Source organism: Gymnoscopelus microlampas (assembly GCF_963454915.1).
Source record: "Gymnoscopelus microlampas genome assembly, chromosome: 21".
Lineage (NCBI taxonomy): Eukaryota > Metazoa > Chordata > Actinopteri > Myctophiformes > Myctophidae > Gymnoscopelus > Gymnoscopelus microlampas.
The window spans coordinates 20,359,238-20,381,393 of record NC_139958.1 but is presented as its reverse complement, the minus strand read 5'-3'; the positions used below and the strand labels follow the sequence as shown (position 1 = coordinate 20,381,393).

Genomic DNA, 22,156 nt, shown 5'->3' with positions numbered 1-22,156 from the left:
TTCAATTTACTCAATCAGTTTTATTCGAGAGAAGGGAAGAAAAATCTTACTCAAAAAAAAGAAAAAGAAAATCACATCAGAATTTTCCTGTCAGAAGCCGTCTTCTATATAAAACAGGCTCTCTGGACAATCCTTCATTGCCTTCCAACAGTCACTTCTACATTACATTAAAACTGATTAGTCGAGATACTTATTTCAAATAAATATTAGATTCTCTCTTTTAGTTAACCTTTGTATTAAATCACATCCAGTCTGCAACTCCCAAGCCCCCTACATCGTCCATGTGCCCTGCACCCTCCGACTCGGCACCCGCGAAGAGACACACGTACATGCAGTTCACGCTGCTAGCCACACACCAGGCATAATGAATATACATTATTATACACAGTTACAGTATGTACACCACCTCTTACAGCAGAGACAATAAATGCTTTATCTGCGGCTCCTCAATCACACACACACACACACGATGCATTCAAAGCCAACGGTAAATGTTGGACGTGAGGAAAATAATCATTTTAACCGTTTTATATTATGTCACCGCCCCAACAACAATACTATAAAAGATTTTATATGCATCTTTTGGTTTGACCACTCCCCAAAACAACAAGGGAAAAAATAAAAAGTATTCCATGGCATGTTTTCAAAAAGAAAAGACAGTGAGAGAATAAGAAATTTAAAAATCTACAATGGTGGTCTATATTAATTCATAAACCACCGTACTGCCCAAAGTGCTGTGGTTTAGGGTAGGCCTGGCCATTGCTGATGCCTGGTTTATACTACAAGCTCACAATGCGTCAGGGTGTGACACCCGCGCTCAACTAAGTATAACTCAGGCTTTACTTGAAGTAAACAAAGCACCTACACTTCCACATTACATGCACATTTTCTTGACAATGCAAGTCAGATCGCACAAACATACAGTACAATATTTGTCAATATCACAACCATTTTCCTCTAGTTATTTCAAATTAGGGTAATGGATGGACCAATTAAAAAGGTGTATAGTTTAATAATTGATTAGACCCAGATCAATCAAATAAGGAGTTAAACTTTAAGGGAAACTAAACAAAAAACATTTGGGATTGAAGAGCCACGTTACTGAAAAGTGAATTTTCACCCAAAATAACTGATTTGAAAAATTGCTTGAAAATCAGCTATTATCAGTGACACCCATAGTAATGATGAAGTATAAAATTAGGCTTCAACACCCTAATATCTCCGTACCTTCACCAGTGGCATAACGTAGACCAGAGGCTCTCTAAAAACAGAGGCCGCTATTAAGCTGTCAACAGAATTGGCAAAACCGATACCTCTGCATTATGTCGTTTACGGAACAAAAAGAAACACCACATCATTTAAGAATTCACATACGTTATTCCTACAGTATATGGTGTATGTCTGGTACGTCCAGTCCACATTTGTGAACATGAACCGTCCCCAAAATACATACATTCTGAAAGCTGCAGTCCATAACTTATTTTGTGTGAATAAAACGCTATTTTAACCAATCTGTATGGTAGAGCAGTGGTTCTCAACCTTTTCAGGCTGCGACCCCCCAAAATAATCGTATTTGAACTGGGGACCCCTCACCAACACTTGGAATTGTAGGAGTTGAGGCATTACATTTAGTTTGACTATTTTCAAAATGTTTGCCTCTTTCTTATAATACTTGACAATTTCGCCAATGTTTGAATTGTTTTATAGTATAGTTTGTTGATTACTTTTGATGCAGTAATGATAATTTTTCTCCATCCTCTTCTATTGAGACATCTAGATCCTTTTACATTTAATTAGCTCAACAGTAGACATTTCAGGGCTCCTGGGTAGACCATGAAAGTTATGGATTGCAGCTTTAAACTGAGTGGTGCCCCATCCTGTTACTTTGCCTCCTGCTAATATTTACACCCCAGTGCACACTGCATACACACACACACACACACACACACACACACACACACACGTTTCATTAACTTCACTAATGAAGCATGTCTTCAATTGGAAGCCTCAGCCCAGGTGTAAAACACACGACATCATAGGATTCCCCATCGTCCCCTCCATAGAAATCTACTGACTAGAACATCTCTATGGCAGAACAGCTGCTGTCCGAACAGCTAGATATGACGGTTAAGATGAGAAGCTTGGTACAGATTTAGTGCAATCATATCTAATATCTAGTAGAACTACAGAAAAAAGACCAGATGCAACTTTGCACACACACACACACACACACACACGCCCGCCCGCCAATGCACTCACAGAGTCCAGTTGTAAAGTATGTGCAGTAAATTATCTCTGATATGTCGAACTAGGAGTGAAACGTAACAGGATAAAGAAATTGGCGCTAAAGTGACTATTATAACGCAATAAAACGTCAAGACCCCATGAAATGGAAATCAGAGAGAGAGGGAAAAAAAGCCAAGAGAGGGATACCCTTCATAGTCTGAATGTTAACTTGAGCCTTGAGGAACACATTGTGAGCACTAATCCTCCTCAGGAGCACGAGACTATGTGGCAAATCATTTAAACACTTGAACCCCAGTATCCCAATTCTGGGGGTGGGAACATTCACCAAAAATGGCACATCTACAAGCTTGTAGCACTTGTAAATCGGCTATTTTTGGCTTAAGAGATTTGGTGTAGATGGAAAAAAGAACAGTACAGTTGCAACTTAAGTCAGTTTCACTAAGACTAGAGGGTTTAAGTGGTTAAGTAACAAAAGTAAATTCTAATTCCATGGAATCTTCAAAGAGTGTCCATTCTCTCAACCAATGAAAAACGACTATTGGAGAATTTGGTGGACCTCCCCCCCGTCCCTCACCCTCAAACTCCAGACAATTACAGAATGTTTGATAAACTAGAAAGAAAAAAACCAAAAGAAAAATAAATAATTTAACATTTAATTAACAGTACTCACTGTGAATAAGATAATGGATGGGTACATTAATAGCAGGGACAGTGCCCAATCTGTCTACATACCTCACACCTTCCTGATTCCTACTCGCTACTGTAGCTCTTCAAAGTGTAGAAACAGAGCCGCAGCGGGCGCTCACACTATGAATATCATATAATTTGTGCTAAGCTCCTCTATAGACTTTTCAACATCCATCTTGCTCTGTGTTTCTCAGCTGGGGCTAAGCACAAACACTTCCACGTCCACTTTCCCCTCTCGCTCTCTCTGTTCCCCACGACCTTTTACCATCCTCCTCTCATGCCTGAATTATACTTGGTTGCGTGCTGAAAATAGCAGATGTTGCAAGCTTGTAGAAGCTTTTCCTTCCTTCGACGGCGAAGTGAATAATTCTATAGTTGAGAGGTTAAAGTGAAGAGAAATTATCTTTTGAGAATTTTCCAGAACGCCCTTCTGTACACAACATGGCTCTCATCAAGTTTCCCAAGCCAATCAGGCAAATGAGCTGGTTGGAATATTACAGGTTAGAGAAAGCCAAGTCACAAGAAGTGGATACAATGAGCGCGTGGTCTTTGTTTTATTTTGAGATCTTTTTAGAAGATCATTTTTATTTTGTGTTATACTGCAATAGTATATATAAATATAAATATTCAAAGATCTGCTATTTTTGGCACGCAACTACCTATACATCGGGCTTCAGTTGTCCTGTCTTATGAACACACGTTCACAGCCTCGTCACACACAGTCGAGTAGATTGAGATTAACTTTGTATACATTCAAATGTTATATTCTTTTTGGCATGTTGACAATGAATGTTTAGTGTAACAGAGATCTGCATCGCAACGCTGCATGAACCTGAACGAACACACACCGCACACAGACATGCTGTTAATTCTCAGACAGCTCTAAGTATTGGGAGGGGGCAGAAGTTATACCCTCTTTATTGCACTCACGTATTAGAAGGGGAGAGAAGAAAGGGGGGTGGAGGGAGGGGGCGATACGAGGGAGAGAGTAAATTGAATGGAGGAATACTGATTATCTCTTCTCTTGTAACGGCTTCACTGATAGGATATTGGAAGTCAGAAAGGTTTAGTTCCAACCACGCAAAATGGGGGGGGGGGGGGAAATAGGAAGCAACAAAAGTTATAGAAAACTCTCACACTCACTCACGTCATACAGTCATGGACAAGGAATTTCAAAGGAATTTGGTCAAGGCCATTAACCTATTTGTGAGCAACCAAGGGTCAGATTACCGGTGATGCATTCATGAGCAGTATGACCCATAAGCTCGTACAAAAGAGAAGTATGTGTTGATTGGGTCTGAAAGACCCTAAAGACTTCTCAACACAGACATCGGCCAGCCCACGTCGGCCCAGTAGCGCGCCTGTCTGTCTCTCTCACACGACCAGGATCTTAACTTCATCCTGCTCGTCGGGCCGGTAGAAGAAGGGGATGCAAGGGTTCTCCCCCAGGAACGGGGGTGCACGCGGGGCTCCCTGGGGGTTCTGGATCTCCTGCAGCAGCTGCATGATCTGCCTGGCCGTGCCGTCCTCCTCGGGGCCGGCGGCCTGAGAGTCGGCGGGAGCCAGCCCGGTCGACGACGACTGTGGGAACGGGGTGTCCTCACCTGGGGTGGGGTCCGTGAGGGGGATGACCTCCATGTGATCTACAGTAGAGGGGAAAAACTTTCGTCACTGCAGAAACCATGTATGTTCATTGTTCCCATGGAAACATGAGATTTAAGCACAAGCTCTAATATTTTTCATTGGTTGACATAAAGGGTGACCAATAGTATTGATTTATATTAAAAATATATATATATGAAGATAACGACAGCAATACATACAGCATTACAGGTGAGAATACAAAACAAACAATTATCTAAAAGGCAGTGCAAGTGATATTTCTTTGCTAAAATAAGTGTTAAATAGCTCTATATTCCAATAGCAATCGTTGCTATGGAGTGTTTGTTCCGTAACAGGGGGCTCCCATCTCTCTAGCTCTATAGTAAAAAGAAAATACATGTTTAGGTCAGGATACCAATTTTATCCGATCAAGAGAGATAACTCATACAGGATAAACAAGTGAAATTGGAAGTGATGAAAGGCAAAAAGTCTAACTGGCACAGGACAAAATAAATGCATTTTAATAAATAAATAAAGCTAATAAATGATCTTTGTGGAGTTCTCTATCGTAATTACATCAAATTAGTATCTTGACCTAGACATTTATTCTCTGTTAACTAAAGAGCTGGATAGATGAGGAAAACTATGTAGCAATGATTACTCAGAATATAGATCAGAATATAGATCTTTAACTAAAAAAAAAATAACATAACAAGGGAACTGACATACCTGCTCCGTCGACTGCATTGAGCTCTGTGCGCGTGTGCGCCAGGTGCTCTGTGTGTGTGTGCTCCTCCCCGAGGGGCAGCAGATCAGGGTTGACCGAGCTAGGGTTGGCCAGAGCCCCAGTGTAGCGGCTGTACCAGTCATTCCGCTCCGCTACCAGCCTCATCACCAGGTCCTGAAGCTCTGCCAGCTTAGCCTAATGGACCAGGGGAGGTCCAGGTCAGATGGCATGGGGAGAAGAGACACAGTGGGCAGAACGTTAGTTAACTGACAGGAGTAGGCCTTTATCCCATTAAGACCGGGAAAGCATCTGTGTCAATCTAAACTTTCACTATTCAAAAATAGCTCATAGTGTGTCACTTCGTGCCACGCTACGAGTGTGGCACGTAGCGTAACTATGTCAAAAAAAATAAAGAAATAGAAGTCGCGCTAGGCGAGATTGAAATCTCGAGATTTCAATCTCGTCTAGCGAGACTTAGGAAAAAAAAAGCTATTAAAATATGCAATTATGAAATGTTTCTACTGTACCATTCGTCCTAAGATATCATAATGTCATAGAAAAGGTAAGAAAAACGTAGTCCAAAATTCTCCTTTAAGTCTTGTTCCCGTCTTGTGGGCAGGTCACTGAGGATACCAGTGTGACCCTTAGGCAGGCTTTGAACGGTGGAACTTTCACACAGCTTAGTGTCGTTGCTTGAAACTTTGTTGAAGCTAATATGAGTCGCATAGTGTTAAGTCCTCTACAACCCATTTGAAACTTATTTGAAACGCTTTCGTTGCAAACAAAGCTGGAGCTTTGATGACCTATCCAGGATTATAATAACCCCGGTCTCCCGCATCAGAGACCAAATTCAACCACTCTGCCAACAGGCAGTCCCTGCTGCTTGGCCATGGGAGATATTGCACCTATGAACTTCATGCAGTACTTCTCCTCAACCAGTAGGTGTCCTACCAGCACCAGGGTCTAAATTTCAGCAGTATGGAGACAACTTTCAACCACTGATATATATTATGTAGTAGTTATTTTGTGTTAACATACTCTACCAAGTTTATTCATTAAAATGATTTATGGATTGCAGCTTTAAAAAGGTTTCATATACAACGACGACCAAACAAAATGCAGATGACATGCTATGGAATGATGCTGTCAAAGTAATGACACCCATTATGCTAGGCATTTTAAGAAAAACTACACACACACTTGTTAAGCCTTCATCCTCTCTAGGAACAACACGCATTATAGTTCTCTTCCTCTTTTCTGATAAAGCTGTGATGAAACAAAGCAGCCCTTGCCAAAAGAAAGAACGATACAATGACACAGAAAGATGTCAGAAATTATATAACTGAGAAAGCGATATATGAAATAAGATACTAAGATTGTTATGAAGCTACAATGACAAGTCCCAGATATGATCTCAAGAGAAAACGATACAACAAAAAAAACAAGGGGGGGAGGGAACCCGATATCATTCTAGCCATTATATTTAGTCTGTTGCACGCAAGTTTGATTATTTTTCAATTGCAACTTTCATGCAACTAGTTACATGAAAGTTTCTCCATTGTGGGCTATTGGGCTATTATTGTCATCAATAAGATAATTTATCATTGCAAAAGGATAAGACGTTGACTCTCTGCTGAATGCAACAGATTTCTCTTCAGAATGAAAACAACCAGCTTCAATACTGTAACTACTACTAACCAGTGTTTTGAAGCACTGCAGCCAACAGACTTTTTTTTTTGATGATTTCTGTATTATTCCGACAGGAAAGGCGGACAGGGAGCAGGGGAATGACACACAGCAAACAATTTTCGAACTGGTGACACGCTGTAGTTGTGCTCATGTGGTATGCGCCCTAACCATTCGGCTGTCTGGTCAACCGGTAAAAGAGTCTAAAGCGTAGACTCTGTAAAAGATTACTGATGCTACTGATAAGAGTACCTTCATCTCCTCCTTGTCCTGGGCCAATATACTGATGTACTGCTCCTTTTCCTGATGTTTCTGCTTCATTATGGCCCGCTGGTTCTGGTACAGTGCTATGTATTCTCCTGTCAAAAACACACACAGAAGAAACAACAGGTGAGACATACACAAGTGATTGTTCATGCAAATTATGTGTCAAGGGGCTTTAAATGTTCCTCCTCACAAAGTGAGAAATTCCTTTTCCAATTAAGAGTAAATCTTTATCTTTTACCCAAAAGATCATGATATTTTGTAATGTCGCAGGGCTGAAACTAAGTTATCAACCTAAAAGCCACAGTCGCTACTGTTTCGGTGTATTACCTATAGTGTCCGTCTCTCCAGAGAGCTGGATACAGCGATGCTCCAGCTCCTCCACCCGCTCCTTCAGGTCGGCCTTCTCCTGCATGAGGGAGGTGAAGCGATGCTGTAGCTTCTCCATGGCTGCCTGCAGGGCCTCATGCACTTCTACTGGAACTCCTCCTTCTGGACAGAGGAGAGGAGAGGATAAATCTACTGCACTCTGTCATGATTCATTATTATCACAAAGGTGTTCCCTCTCTATTCCTCTCTTCGGCCTCATTATGTCTTCAATGCCCGCTCTACTGTAATCAGTCAGATATTGCTGGAGATTGCTGACGAGAAACTTTCAAGTTCAATTCAAGTTTTTCAAGTTTTGAGGTTATGGTACATTTCCCACAATATTTAAATAATGTTGCCTCATGCTTATGAGAAACAATAATGTAGGCCGGGTGACATGATAGCATTTAAGTATTTATCAGTAGTTTGTCAACAGCACTCAGAAATGGTGTATAAGCTTATAAACATAAACAAAACTAGAAAGCCTATTTTACGTCAAGTCTTGTGACAGTTTCTCTCAAGACAAAGTTTAAAAGGTAGATCAATAATTTAGCTGCATCCCAAACTATTCCTCTCACCATAGTGTTCATGGCCGTGGTCACACTGATCGTGGTGTTCGTGACTGTGACCGTGCTCAGGTCCAGGATTGCGCTCAGGATGGTAGAGGTGGTGGCCACTGGCCCCCTGACTGTGGTGCTGGTGCTCCAGGCTGAGGGCCGCAGCCTCGGCCTGGTGGCGGGCTGCCATGTGGAGCCTGTGTTCTTCCTCCAGATGCCTCATGGCCTCATCCCTCTCCGCTTCCACCTGGGCCAAAGCCCCTCGGATGAACTCCTCCTGGATGGAGAGACGGAGAAGAGGAGACATTAACAGGGAAAACAGAGAAGGTGGGATGGAAGGGGATGATATGGATTGAATAAGAGAAAATCAAAACGTATATTTCTAAGTCCTACCCATGCACACATAGAGCTCACTTAAACATTTAGCCTGGACTTACCATCTCTTCCCGACTCTCAAAATCTTCAGGGATCACTATGGAGGAGTTCTTTGGGCTCTCCTGCATGGATTGACTCTCAACTCCATCTCCTAGGAAACAAAATCACAAACAATTGTTGACCGACACTGACCCACCGGCTAATCCAGGGGTTCTCAAACCTTTGCATTATCCCTATCTGAAAAGATTTTGTTTGAGGGACCCCAAAACTAGATGTATTTTCTTCAAGCTCACACAACACATCACATTGCGAACGACGCATTGTAAGCTTGGAGATAGCCTATTTTTTATTGTCTAACAATAAAATGGGGCTTAAGTGTTTAACTGTTTCTCATTTTGCTGGAGACCATTTGAAACCCTTCAAGGACCTCACTTTGAGAATCAGTGGACTAAATAATATTATTGTTTTCCAAAAGGTTACGTGCATGATGAGCACACTTCTAATCAAAGTGCCAAAGGTATATAATATCTTTGTATTATGTTTTTAAATTGAAAGACTAGTTGTTACTATGAAACAACTAAAAAGATTTTTGCTTTACAGTTACGGTCTCATTTTAAGACAAGCACTATCTAACCTTGGTATCTCGATACGTTGCCCATGGCAGAGCTGTTGAGCAGATCTTGAACCTCCACCTTCAGCTGCTGGTTGTCTTTGGCCAACTGCTCCAAATGTTCCTGAAGGGGCAGATAGGATGTCAGTCGACAGTCTCACTCATTAAGAAAGTAAGGATAGAAGGAAAGACCCATAGATCAAGTGACAGACAGATACAGTAGATAGCGCCAGAGAGAGAGAGAGTTGGTAAATCAAAACCCTGAGTAGATAACGATATGTGAACACTTCTGTATCCAAAGTGTGCCAATGATTGTATAGCAGTGATACTCAACTGGCGGCCCGCTTTCAAGTTAAAGCCACCCCTAAGAGCATCACTTGTTAAGTGTTCAGGTAGCTTTTTGCTTTTGTTTTTGTCTTTTTCTTTTTTCTCTCCCTTTCCACTTTTTGCCCTCTTTTCTGTACTTTGTAATACCATGTAATTTACTTTCTTGTGAGGGTTGGGAGGGGGGGTTTGTGTTTGTCCTGTGCGTTTGTTTTTTCACAGAAAATTGGAAGAGTTCTGTCATTGTTTATATTTCTGTAAAACTGACTTCTTCAATAAAAATTATGTGAAAATAAAAGTGTTCAGGTAGCTCACATCATATGTACTTAAGAAAATTATCTGGTGTTAGGATATATTTAAGTATCAAAAGTAAAAGTATTAAAGACCTTTTCATGGTACAAAGAAACAAAACAGCCAGAAATGCTGTCTTACTTCTCTCTACTTTCAGAAAAATGTAGTTTTCAAGAAGTTCAGCTGTTTTTTCAGTCAGCTACGTCACTACATTTCAGTGGCATATCAACATAAAAGAGCACAACAGATGAGTGCATTTCACCCATAAAGTGGCATCTATTTGTAGCCATTTCTGAGTTTTGAGTGGCTTTCAAATCAATCAATTGGTTAGTTTTGAGTGGATTTTATCCATCTTCTACATCTCAGTCCACTTGTAGGATTTACACAGTATGACTCATTCATCCTCAATAGTGCCCTGGGCTGAATGATGGTCTAACTCTCCACTATTAATGAAATGCATCATAAGAGCTTGTGCTCTTATCAGCCGGATGCTAAAAAGAAAAGAAAAAAAGCTAAAATGTAAACACTTCACCTTGCCAGCCTGCCTCAAATTCCCTTCTCACAAAGACAGCGGTTAACTACAAACACAGTCTTGTGGACCTCGACTTAAAGTCATTTTACAATTGTGGCCCCTACCTAATCGAGTCAAATACCCCTGTTAATGTACACACAATCCAGGTTCATGCATTTCACCCGTATCTATCTCTTTTTTACCTCTCACTGTATTGTACTAAAGTCTAATGGTTAGCACCTACACCTACACCCACACACCTGTGCTTGTTGGAGCTGATGTTGGCTGATCTCCAGCTGTGCACGTCCCTGGCTCTCATCGTGGTGCAGCCGGTCCATGAGCTGGCTCTGTTGGAGGTACTGGTGGTGAAGCTGCTCGCGCTCTGAGACCAGCGTCTGGTACCCTGCACAGTACTGCTGCAGGTGGGCAGCCAGCTGGTCCCTCTGCTCCAGCACAGCCTGAACCTCCTGGGTCTTTTCTTCCACCTGAGACGAGAGCAGAGATTAGGGCTGGGCAACTACCCCGAAAGAAATATCGAAAACCAATATTTAGAACGAACCAATAACAGACTTAATCTTCGAGAATCAAGGTATTTTCTAATATATTTAATATATCAATGAATCGACATTTTTTTCTCATACTTGACTAAATCGATTAGTATGACTAACCACTTAACCCTGTATTATACTTCGTTGGACAATGGTGACGTACAAAAATGAAAGTGAAAATATCTACAAACTCACAATGAGTCGCAACATTATGTTACGTTTAATAAAAGTTGTAACTTTTAGCCTTGTTAGTGTGCGGTGCACACAGTCAACATTTTCTATCAGCCAAAACTACTTAATGCATTTGTGCTGTGTGTGTGTGTGTGTGTGTGTGTGTGTGTGTGTGCGCGCATGAGATGCATTTCTGTGAGCGACCTTACCTGCTCCTTGCCGTTGTGAAGAGCCTCCTGAATTTCCCCCATCCTGCGAGCCAGCTCCTTCTTCACATATTGCTCCGACTGGATGGCGGTGGTCAGCTCCATGTTTTCATTCGTCTACACAATCAAGGTTGTAATTAAATAACAGCGATTCGCTATTCTGGATGTGATTTCATAAGCCGTGTGACGGATCACATCTTTACCAAATGACAATCAGGCAGGATGGAAAGAGAATAAATGGCAGAAGAAAAAATAAAAACTACGGCTGAAGCGCTAACCGAGAAGGAGGCAAAAATAAGAAGTTAGAAGTAGGGTTGTCACGATTACAAATTTAAGTTGAAGATTAATTGTCACTCAAATAATTGTGATTGACAATTTAATTGTGTGTTTGGCATTGAACACTGGAACATTATGAACAAAAAAAAATCTGTTTTGCACATTATGTAATAATTGTGACAGGCCTGGTTAGAAGCTGAGGAGCAAACGCTGCCCTTCTCGTTTCCTCTCACCAGTTTGACGAAGCCGTTTTGCAGCTCGGCCAGCTGGTCCTTCAGCGTGCGGTTCTGCGTGAGCGCCCGGCTGATGGTGGCCTTGTCCGACTGGACGTCCTCCAGCATGCGGCGGCGGTCGTCGGCCTCCTGGGTCCGGCTCTCTATCTGCTGATCCAGTTCCCCGAGACGGGTCTCCTGCTCCGCACACATCCGACTCAGCTGCTGGTTGTCATGCAGCTATAGCGGAGGGGGGTGGGGTTGTTACAAGGGGAAGGGGGTTAGGTTTAGGTGATTAAAATGAGCTGTGAGACATAATTATAGCTACAGTGGTGGTGGTTGTGGGACATGTTATGGCAGTTATAGAAGAGTACGGAGCAACTGACAACCTCCACACATTCTGGGTGGATTGTAATTGGGTCACACAAAACTGTATCGTGTGTGAAAGCATGCTGCACACCTGTGCCTGGTACTGTGCTGTGATAGCATCTTTCTCCTGCTGCAAGCTGCTGAGGGCCTCTTGCAGAGCCACCTCTGTCTCCGACGGCCCAGAAGGTTCTGGCTCCACCTGACCCTGGGCTTCTCTTTCCTGGGCCAGTGTTGCTGGAGGGGAAAAAAAAAGAGTTTCATGTTTATCATCATTTAAAAAAACTTCATATAAAAAGGGAATATGATGTGGTAAAAGTTGAGAGTGGTTAAGCGGGGCAGTAGTAGCCTGGTAAACCCTCCCTCCGGAAATCTCATTCCATTTGATTCCAGGAGTGAAATACAATTGAGATTTCTGGAGGGAGGGTTTACCAGGCTAGGGCAGTAGAGTAGATGCATGCTTTTCACCTGCAATGTTCTTCAGTTCAGTTATTTGTGCTTCCAGCTCCTGGACATGGTTGATGCTCCTGTCCCTCTCCTCTGCTACTAATCTCACCTGTCAACACACACAAAAAATAAAAAAACATTGTATAAAAGAAAATACTATCGTTGCTGTCCGGCAGGAACCAGCTAACTCCATTTTTCCGCTTTTGCATTTTTTTTTTCCATAAATCAGGGACATTGAACACCCTTTACGTCTGTGTGTTGATAAAACAATTATTGAACCAATGAAAAGTATTAAAAAGTGCTTCTGACAAAAGCAGCTAAATCCATTGGAACCTCAAACGTTCTGCTAAACCAGCTAAGTTCACCATAGGGAGGTGGAGTTTGCTGGTTTAGCTGACTCCAGGCTCCACCCCCTTTTGACCTCCAACCTCATTGTGAGCTTGGAGATCCATTCAGCCGTTCTTATCAATGATGAACAAAACCTCCTAAATGCACTTTTTTTTTGTTTTTGTCATTTCCTGAAAAATGAACATTTTGGAGTTAGCTGGTTGCTGCCGGACAGCAGAGATATATATATTTTTAAATATTCACTATTTTCAAAAGATGTCATCGATTATAAAAGGGACACCAGGTTCCACTAATGTGACAGCGGTGCTCGTAGTATACCTGAGATAAGAGCTGTTCCGTTTTGTCCTTCCAGACACGTCCCTCCTCCTGTATCTGTTCAGCATAGCGGTCCCTCTCTGTTTGCAGCTGGACTACTGACTCCATCAGCTGTGTCACCAAAGATACAGAGAAAAGCATTATTCAACATGTAAATTGGCGGGGTGGGGGGGGGGGGGGGGGTTCAGCTACCGCGGCATGTTAGATGACACTAATAAAAGGAAAATGTTACCATGGCAGCAGAGACAGGTCTACACTAATCGGGGGCATGAGGAGGTTGATTGGGTTAGCAAGAATTACATTTCATTAAAAGTAGTAAATCCCTTTCCTAACATTTTCTTCCCTTGTCTAACTTTTGTGTGACATGCAATGTAGCTGGCAGAAACAATCCAGTTAATATAATAAAACAGTTGACCTGTTCAAAAACATTTCGAATTACAGAAAAAGGGACATCATGAACAATTTGATTTATACCAGGGCGCCGGTATAAATCTTTTAACACAGATTTATCTGTGTGATTTGTCTGGATGGCATTAGAAGAAGAAAATTATTGTTTTTCATTTCATCAACTATGCAGTGGTGATGCTCCTTCTTCTGAGCTGTCAAAACTTTCACTGTGTTGCCTCTCTTTGCCCTGCTCTCTCTCTCTCTCTCATGTCTTCCTGAAACCTCGATTCACCTTTTCTTTCATTTCCTGACAAGGACAGGAATTGTCAATAATAAAATCACCACTATAATCTACGTTTAGCAGCTAATTCTGGTCCACTCATTCCCTAACCCAGGGAGATGAAGGGAATAGATCTTCCTTTTTGGTAAAACTTTTAAATATTCAATAAAATCAAGGAGACCAACATTAACATTATAAAACAACATATCACGCTTTGCACTCCGTAAAAGAAAAGTTGGTCAAGTGTTAACAAATAGGGATGCCCTTTACCACTTTGTCACTCGCGATACCAACTTGGGACGCAGAACTTGGGACTATTGGCCAAAACTGACTACCAAACCCATATTATTGACCACTTCTTTAAGCTTCAATCAGTAAAATGTATGTTCTACTTGGGATTTGAACCCAGGTCTCCCACACAAGTGCCACAATTTGAGAAATACCTCTTATCAACCAGTAGGTGTCCTACCTGAACACAGGATCTACATTTCTCAATAGAAGAGTAGGGAGACCACCTCCATACAGATTGGTTACAATAACGTTTTATTCACTGAAAAAAGCTATGGATTGCAGCTTTAAATATATATAATTACACAGGCGCATTCAAGCCCCTTCTGCTTGAAATCCTCATTGTAAAACTGGGGGAACAACACAGACACTCGTAGATTTTCTGCACATGAAAAATACATTTAAATAGAGGGAAAAGATGAATACAAACAGACCTGGTGAGTGTGTGCTTCCAGTTGTTGCTTTTCCTCCAAAAGCAACTGGAGCTGCTGGTTGGGACTGGGCGGTCCTGACTGACTGGAGAACTGGACAGACAAAAGAAACAAAGCTGTTGGTTTGGGCATTCTTGGGCTCAAACGCCTCTTGTACTGTCTTTTACACAATGTGATGCAAATTCAAAAGGATAATGTATTCTTCACTGCATGAACTTTGAAATCAAATGTTGTCGTAGCGAAAACCGAAAAGCCGATCTACAAGCTCACAACGTGCATTGTGGTGTGTTGCGAGCTTGTAGATCAATTGTATTTTCGCTATTTTAGAAAATGTTCACCTGTAATGACATGCCCAAAATAGGGACGCCAGGGTGAAAGTGGTTTAAGTGTTAACACTGAGGGGAGAAACACCTCTACTGGGAAGGAAACACTGGTATGCTAATGTGGCTGGTCCTTTGCTCCAGTGTTAATTATTCATACCTGTTGTAATATGGAGTCCGCCATCTCCAGCCTCTTGCGTAGCTCTTCCACCTCCAGCCTCATCGCTATGTTCTCTTGTGAGTTCAGGTGAAGCTGCTCCGTCATCTCAGAGGTCTGCTGCTTCGACTCTTCACTCGCATTGCTACAAAAAACACACAATTTGTCATGTCCGAAGATCAAAATGGGGATGCCCCAAAACGGAGCAGTGAGAGAATCACAGTACAATACTGACCTATATTTTCAGGGAAGTGATTCTCTACCATTTTTTGGTCTGACCCCAATATGCACTGTAAAATCCTCAGTTCATCTGGTTCCTAACTATCATTAAATTAGCTAGGGGCCCCCAAGTACAGCCTGAAGTACCCCTGGGGGTCGCTGGACCCCAACGTTGGGAACCAGTGATTTAGGGGTAAAGCTGGACACAATATGCGATGTTTGAAGGTATCAATCATCACGGTATATGAATTGGATTAATTACATGAATTAATTACATTATATTTTGCCTCCCATTATTAGTGCTTTTATTCATATTTGTCTTTGCTATGTTGGAAATAAACATACATACTATATGGTATAGGTTATAGGGATTTAGGAATTATTTTAAATGGGTTTATGAAGGTCTTAAAAAAGACAAATGTCTTTATTATTTATTCCACAAGATTAGCAATGACAGTGACTGAGTAATTGTTTGTTCTCAATTGTCAATTTAATATCAGCTAGATAGAGTTATCATATTTTTCCACACTCAGACTTCATTGTGTTGTTCTTACCTTCTGCATCCATTTCATAATTTCTATGCTACTGGGAAGACACTAATAATATCACATAAATAGTAATAATGCTTCTTCTCCACTACCAAGATGCTTACTTCTGTCTGTACACCTCTAGCCGCAGGGCATCTCTCTCCTTTTCGAGGTCTTTGTTATGCTGCATAGAACAGAGAAAACTACAGTCAGAAACGCCAAAGAGGCCTAATGCTGCGTAAACACTAGTGGCGACAAAAGCTATTAAAAAAAACGTCCATGCACTGCCAGCTGTATTGCTGCTGAGTCACCGTTGTGTTGCTCGAGCCACACTGTGTAAATGAAATGAGACCAGTAGGGTTAAATAATACAGGGGAACTGGTTGGCGGCAATTATTTGCTTTTCTTCCATTATGTAGTAGGAATCGTAGGGACAGAGAAGGGGAGTGGAAATGGTTAAACAAAAACATTATATGACTGACTGACGCTTCACTGCAAAAAGCTGAAGCCTGCTCAACTTTCTTTTTTTTTTGTAGTCAGTTTGTAGCTTTGTGTCACTGGCTTCCATGACGAATGACTTGTACCTGTTGCTTTGTCACTTCTAGTGTGAACACAGCAAAAGCCCAGATTGAATCCAAGTCGTACGACGGTGTCACATGCCAAAAACGGCCGATCTACAAACCCAGTGGCTCGATTGCCTATTTTTGACACAGCATCGTACCACAATGTATAAATCGGGCATGACACATCTGACCAAACAGGGTAATAGTCAGCCTTACGATTACATCCTTACTATCAATTCCAAGCATGTGGAACTTTGGACAGGTTGTAATATTGTGACGATGAAAGTTTACAGTAATCATGTCAGTGAGTGTTTGAATATTTTCAGTTTACACGGCAATAGATGGATCAATGAAATGCGTCCTACCTTGTCAAGCTGTTTCTGTTGTGTGGAAACAGAGGACAGAGTTCTCTCTAGCTCTGAAACTCTCTGCTTGGTGCTCTGCAGACGGTTGTTCAGCTCCTCTGCCTCTCCTGCACACACACACACACACACACACACACACACACACACACACACACACACACACACACACACACACACACACACACACACACACACACACACACACACACACACACACACACACACACACACACACACACACACACACACACACACACGATTGAATCAAAATGCTGTTTGATCAACTGTACATTTGATCAATAGATTGATCAATGGCTATGATCATGTATGCATGTCTCATTTAAAGCTGCAACCATAACTCTTTTTGTGTAAATATTTGGTGAATCTGTATGACACACAGTATGTTAATACAATTTAACTAACACAAATATGGTGGTTGGAGCTGAATTCCCTACTCTTCTATTGAGAAACGTACATGCTGTCATGAAGTTCAAAGCGTGATAACTCCCCTGCCCAAACAGGCTTTCCATCTTAGCTCAGCAGTAGACATTTTGCCGCTGTCGCAGGAGACCCAGGTGAATCTCCAAGGCAGGGCATAAATCTTACAGATTGCAGCTTTAACCACTACACATGGAGTTACTCACAAAAACCAACACGCACGTACACACACCTGATTTCTGGCGTGCAGCATGTTGCGTATATTGCAGTGCCGTCTGCAGCTCTGTTTTCTCTGATACTAGTATGCCGATGGTCTGTATGTGAACCTGGGAAGATGACATTCACACAGAAAGCAAGGTCATTGTGAAGGCAATTCCAGTCATCAGGCAGCTGAACCGTACTTTTAACATACTACGTCTTGCATTCAACTCTAAATGAATAGATGAATGTATTAAAAAATTGTAAAATATAGAAGCGTGTAATAAACACACTGCACATTTTCAGAAACATTTAAAAGGTTTGTAATAAGTATGTACTTATGTTAAGAAAGAGTGGTTACTTGTAATTGCTCCCGCATAGCTCCTTGCTCCTTCACAAATTTCTGCTCAAACTCCTTTCGCTCCTGATGAGAGAAATGTATACAAAGAATAAGATATTCAGGAAGCAGCGAGATAGTGAGTTGGTTCTGGGGAGAAAACAGAGTGTCTGAAATCCCTTTCAAACCATTATATTAGTAGGATAACCTTTCCATATCGCCTAGTGATTTTTACTATTCACACATGCAGCCACTTTCAGGAATATTTTCATCTTGTGTTTAATCATTACATGCCATGGCAACGGCAATATGGAGAGGATAAGGCCAGATGTCCATTTAATGTATGCAGTCATTGACATTTTCAGAAACATGGCAGGCAAGGAGCCGTTTTTGTCCAGTGCCAATGTTCTTACTGTATGTATTTGACATTTAACATACTTGTGAGCAAAGTTTGTTGTGGTCCACTTGAATCAGAAAGATGCACTGGAATCTGGATACAGTGAGCGTTTGATGCTACTGTATGTTGCTAGGTCTTGGGGGTGCACCAATAATAGATTTCCCTGGATGTTGATCCTCCCATTCACTTCTCATCCCATGCAGGCAATATTTCTGACCATTTCAGGGATAAACTACATGTGCGTCTTGGGGCGGCCATAGCTGAGTGGTTAGTGAGCCCGCCTAGGGAGCCAGAGGCCCTGGTTGCCCCAGGTTCGATTCCAGGCCAGGCCAGCATATGTGTCGATGAAATGAAATTTGTCCCTGAGCAAGACTCTTAACCCCTAGTTGCTCACAGGTTCTCATTGGAAACAAGACCGCAAGGACTTTCATGAACGACCTGTTAAAAGGAATTATCCTTATTGTGATAGCGGTTTCTGTGTGTATGTGGTATGAATTGGGGGGTAGAGAAAGAGAGACCAAGACAATAATAATAATAATAATAATAATACTAATAATAATAACAGTGTTTACCTTGTGTAGCTGATCTGTGACCTCTTGAGATTGCTGAGTCTGCCAAACCAACAGAACAAACAGATGAATGTGAACTTATGGCTAATCAAGAGTAAGACCTCGCTCATCAACCCCAACAACATTGCCAGTGCCAGTTCAAGCCTAGCTCAGTATCATTGCAAAGCAATCCAAGCACATGATTAGCCCATTTAGTATTTTGGTTAGCAGTTAGTTGTGCTATAAAATCAACAAAACAATACTAAATAAGCCATAATACCAAGTATTGACTTCATGACAATTCACAGCATGGTCTGAATCCATTTACTGTAAAAGCGTGGAGAAATGTGTGTTTTATCAACAAAAGCGAAAGATGAGATGACAAATGAAGTTATAGCCATGCAGTTAAGTGTTGCTTATTTAATGTTAATGAGGAGCACATGCAGGATGTGTGTGTACAGTACGTAGTGCGGTTGTAATGCTGAGGCTGGTAATGGGTTAATAATTGTCACAAGGATAAACTAAAGAAATGGCAAACCCCCGATACACACACACACACACACACACACAGCTTCTTACCAGCTGGGATAGCTTGGTATTGAGCTGAGAGTTTGTTATGTTGCTGGAGTCCAGGGCAGCAGCCAGCTCCTGGTTCCGATTCTATCACGTGCACACATGCATCCGGGAAAAGAAAGGAAAAAAAGGAAAGAAAAAGAAGAATGAGATAAAGTGAGGAGGTGAAAGTGAAACAAAGAAACAGGAGGGTGGAGGAGAGAAAAATCAAAATGGAGATCATTAGCGCTAAGGTAAATAATAGTACCGGTTTCGTTTTCAAGTAGTGCAAAATGTGCTGATAAATATGATATGGTAAAACACATGAAGAAAGTAGATGATATTGGCAGGTAAACTGTTATTTAATCTGGCCTGGCTAAAGGGGGAGCAGGGCCATCATTAAGACATAATTGACTAGAATGATGGCATTCAGTAGAGTGCAGAACTCCACCAGCACTACAGTATATGAGGGATTATGTAATTTTGACCTGGACCTTCTTTGAGAACTTGTCCTTTTCAACATAAAAGTCAATCGTCTGTACGGAGCAGCCTACTAATCACTCCTTCCAAGTTTCAAGAAAATCTGTCCACTACGCTGACTTTTGAGAATTTGTTTAACATGTTTGCCTACACATTACACTAGTTTCTCTACACTGCACAAAGGCCGCTGCACTTGGAACATCCAAGTACTGGTTAATAGTGGGCTAATTAAATAACAATGTCAGAGTGTGCTGAATGAAATAACATTACACTGTGGAAAGGGCAAGAGCAGTGCTTTTAGGCAACAATGTACCACCCCTACAAAATTCAATACAAAGAAAACTAAGCTAATACTATAGGCCCTTTAGACCTGCTAAACTGTCCATAGTTAAAACTTTAGGCCATTTAATATTCACCACGTTGGTACTAGGTCGGGGCAAGTTCAGTATACAGAATATAATCAAAAGGCCATAAACAATTTCATTTCAAATTACTATTTATTTCACCATCCTTTATTTGAGTGAGTTTGGACTATAAATGACCAGTTTACGTTGGTACTAGGTCGGGGCAAGTTCAGTATACAGAATATAATCAAAAAGCCATAAACAATTTCATTTCAAATTACTATTTATTTCACCATTCTTTATTTGAGTGAGTTTGGACTATAAATGACCAGTTTATTATATCTCAATATAGTCCTTGTAGAGCAGTGCTCAGAGACACATTATTGAACTATATTATTGGACTATATAATTGCTTGCTCTTTCTACAGTAAAAGAGTCGGTATGTATGGATGGACAGAGGGGGAATGACCATGCCAAACTTTGTGAGGACGAGTAAAATGACCAAAAACTCAGGCGAACTTTGCACAGACTGGGAGGGAGACTGTTGATTAAGGGAGGCTACATGGGGGCAGAGCATGAAAGTGTAGCACTGGATGGAAGTGGTAGCGCGGGGGAGGATTGACATTTGAACTATTCCACCAAGGACAATGATGCAACAGGGAGCTAATGCAGCTGGGGGAAATGTACTCTGGAGGTACCACCGGAGAGTTCCCAATGTCCCTGTATTAATGATCATCTACTAGTATAATTCTTCCTGCCACCACAGTGCCTGCCTCAGCCAATTAACCACTTCAACCCTGTATACTTTGTTGACCGGAGTCCCCCAGGGCTCTATATTAGGCCTGTCCCTTTCTCAAATCTCTTTGCCAAGAAGAGCCAATCAATAGATTGCCAAATGTTCTCCCCAGAAAAGGGACGCTAGGGTTCATGTGGTTATGGATGGCTATGACTGACTACACTGCTCTGTACGGCTTTGCTAATTCATTCATCTCTCTGCTCTGACTGCTGACTGGTCTTTGTGGACTTTTTGAGATACACATTCTGCTGTGCACTCACGTTATCCCCTCCCCCTTGTACTTTTACATATTTTAGAGTGTTACTACCTCGAGGTAAAATTGATTTACTCTGGATTTTTTTTTGATTTTCACAACATAGAAACACATTGAAGGTGAAAAATATGTTTTATTGTACCACAGATAATAAACAAAGATAACATGCAGTACTTCTTGGTTGCATAAGTACTCAATCCCTGAGCCAGTACTCGGTACGTGGATTCTGCGGCTTTTGAGGTCAATATCAGCTTTGTACATCGGGACATGCCACAGATTTTCAATCAGATTGCGGTCTGATAGATTGAATTGAGGCCAAAAAGTTCAATTATGGTCTCATCAGACCAGATCCACTTATCCACAAGTTTGCTGCCTCCCAAATGGGATTGGATGTGGCTTTTCCTCAGCAGTGGATTTCTTCTCACCACTCTTCCATGAGGCCCAGCTTTGTGGATTGTGCGTTTAATAGTTGTGGCAAGGACAATTTCTCCCATTTCAGCTGTGGATCTCTCCAGTGCCTTCAGAGATACCATTGGCTTCTTGGTTCCATCTGACTAATGCCCTCTTACCCGGTCGCTCAGTTATGGTGGATGGCCTTGGCAGAGGTGCAGTTCTACCATATTGGTTCCTTTTTTCTTATAATGGATTCAAAAGTTCTTTGGAGGATGTGTAATTGTTTTTCTTTTCTACTCGTCTTGGTACTTCACTACAAGCTTATCACTGACATCACTTACTTAATTGATTGCATACAGAAGGACTCATTAAATATTTATATGACGTCTGAATGTAACATGCTTCACTAAAGTGTATTTAGGGATTTTGCGGCAAAGGGAGTGAATACTTATGCAATGTGTAAATAATTTAGAACATTTAAGAAAGAATCCCCCACTTTGACATTATTTAAGTTCTGGTTGAGTGCCGAAGTCATTCAGTGGGTAAAGCATGATTTATATTTCGTATTGCAATCTTCAAGCTCACAACACACTGCAGAGCAACACTTTGTGAGATTGTAGATCGGCTATTATCGGCACACAACAAAGAATAAATCAAGGTGTGCACTACAAGCTTGATTTTGGCTCGACTCAAATGTCTCTTAATTCCAAGTCATTTCAAATTTGCCTGATTCTTGATTGAAAGCATT

The 22,156-nt window shown here is 41.4% G+C and overlaps 1 protein-coding gene across 1 annotated transcript in view; it reads right to left on the bottom strand.

Moving 5' to 3' along the window:
* The window catches only part of golga2 (golgin A2), a gene marked incomplete at its 5' end in the record, with an annotated part of 30,456 nt that continues 8,300 nt past the window's right edge, over positions 1-22,156 (bottom strand). Inside the window, 21 exon segments of the mRNA XM_084047474.1 lie at positions 1-4,577; positions 5,266-5,458; positions 7,202-7,308; positions 7,544-7,705; positions 8,158-8,413; positions 8,574-8,662; positions 9,146-9,245; positions 10,508-10,732; positions 11,176-11,289; positions 11,682-11,900; positions 12,121-12,263; positions 12,495-12,582; positions 13,140-13,247; positions 14,526-14,615; positions 15,003-15,144; positions 15,871-15,929; positions 16,673-16,779; positions 17,343-17,436; positions 17,670-17,732; positions 18,615-18,653; positions 19,170-19,250. Coding sequence (XP_083903600.1) covers positions 4,309-4,577; positions 5,266-5,458; positions 7,202-7,308; positions 7,544-7,705; positions 8,158-8,413; positions 8,574-8,662; positions 9,146-9,245; positions 10,508-10,732; positions 11,176-11,289; positions 11,682-11,900; positions 12,121-12,263; positions 12,495-12,582; positions 13,140-13,247; positions 14,526-14,615; positions 15,003-15,144; positions 15,871-15,929; positions 16,673-16,779; positions 17,343-17,436; positions 17,670-17,732; positions 18,615-18,653; positions 19,170-19,250 — 2,748 coding nt within the window. The 3' untranslated portion in view covers positions 1-4,308.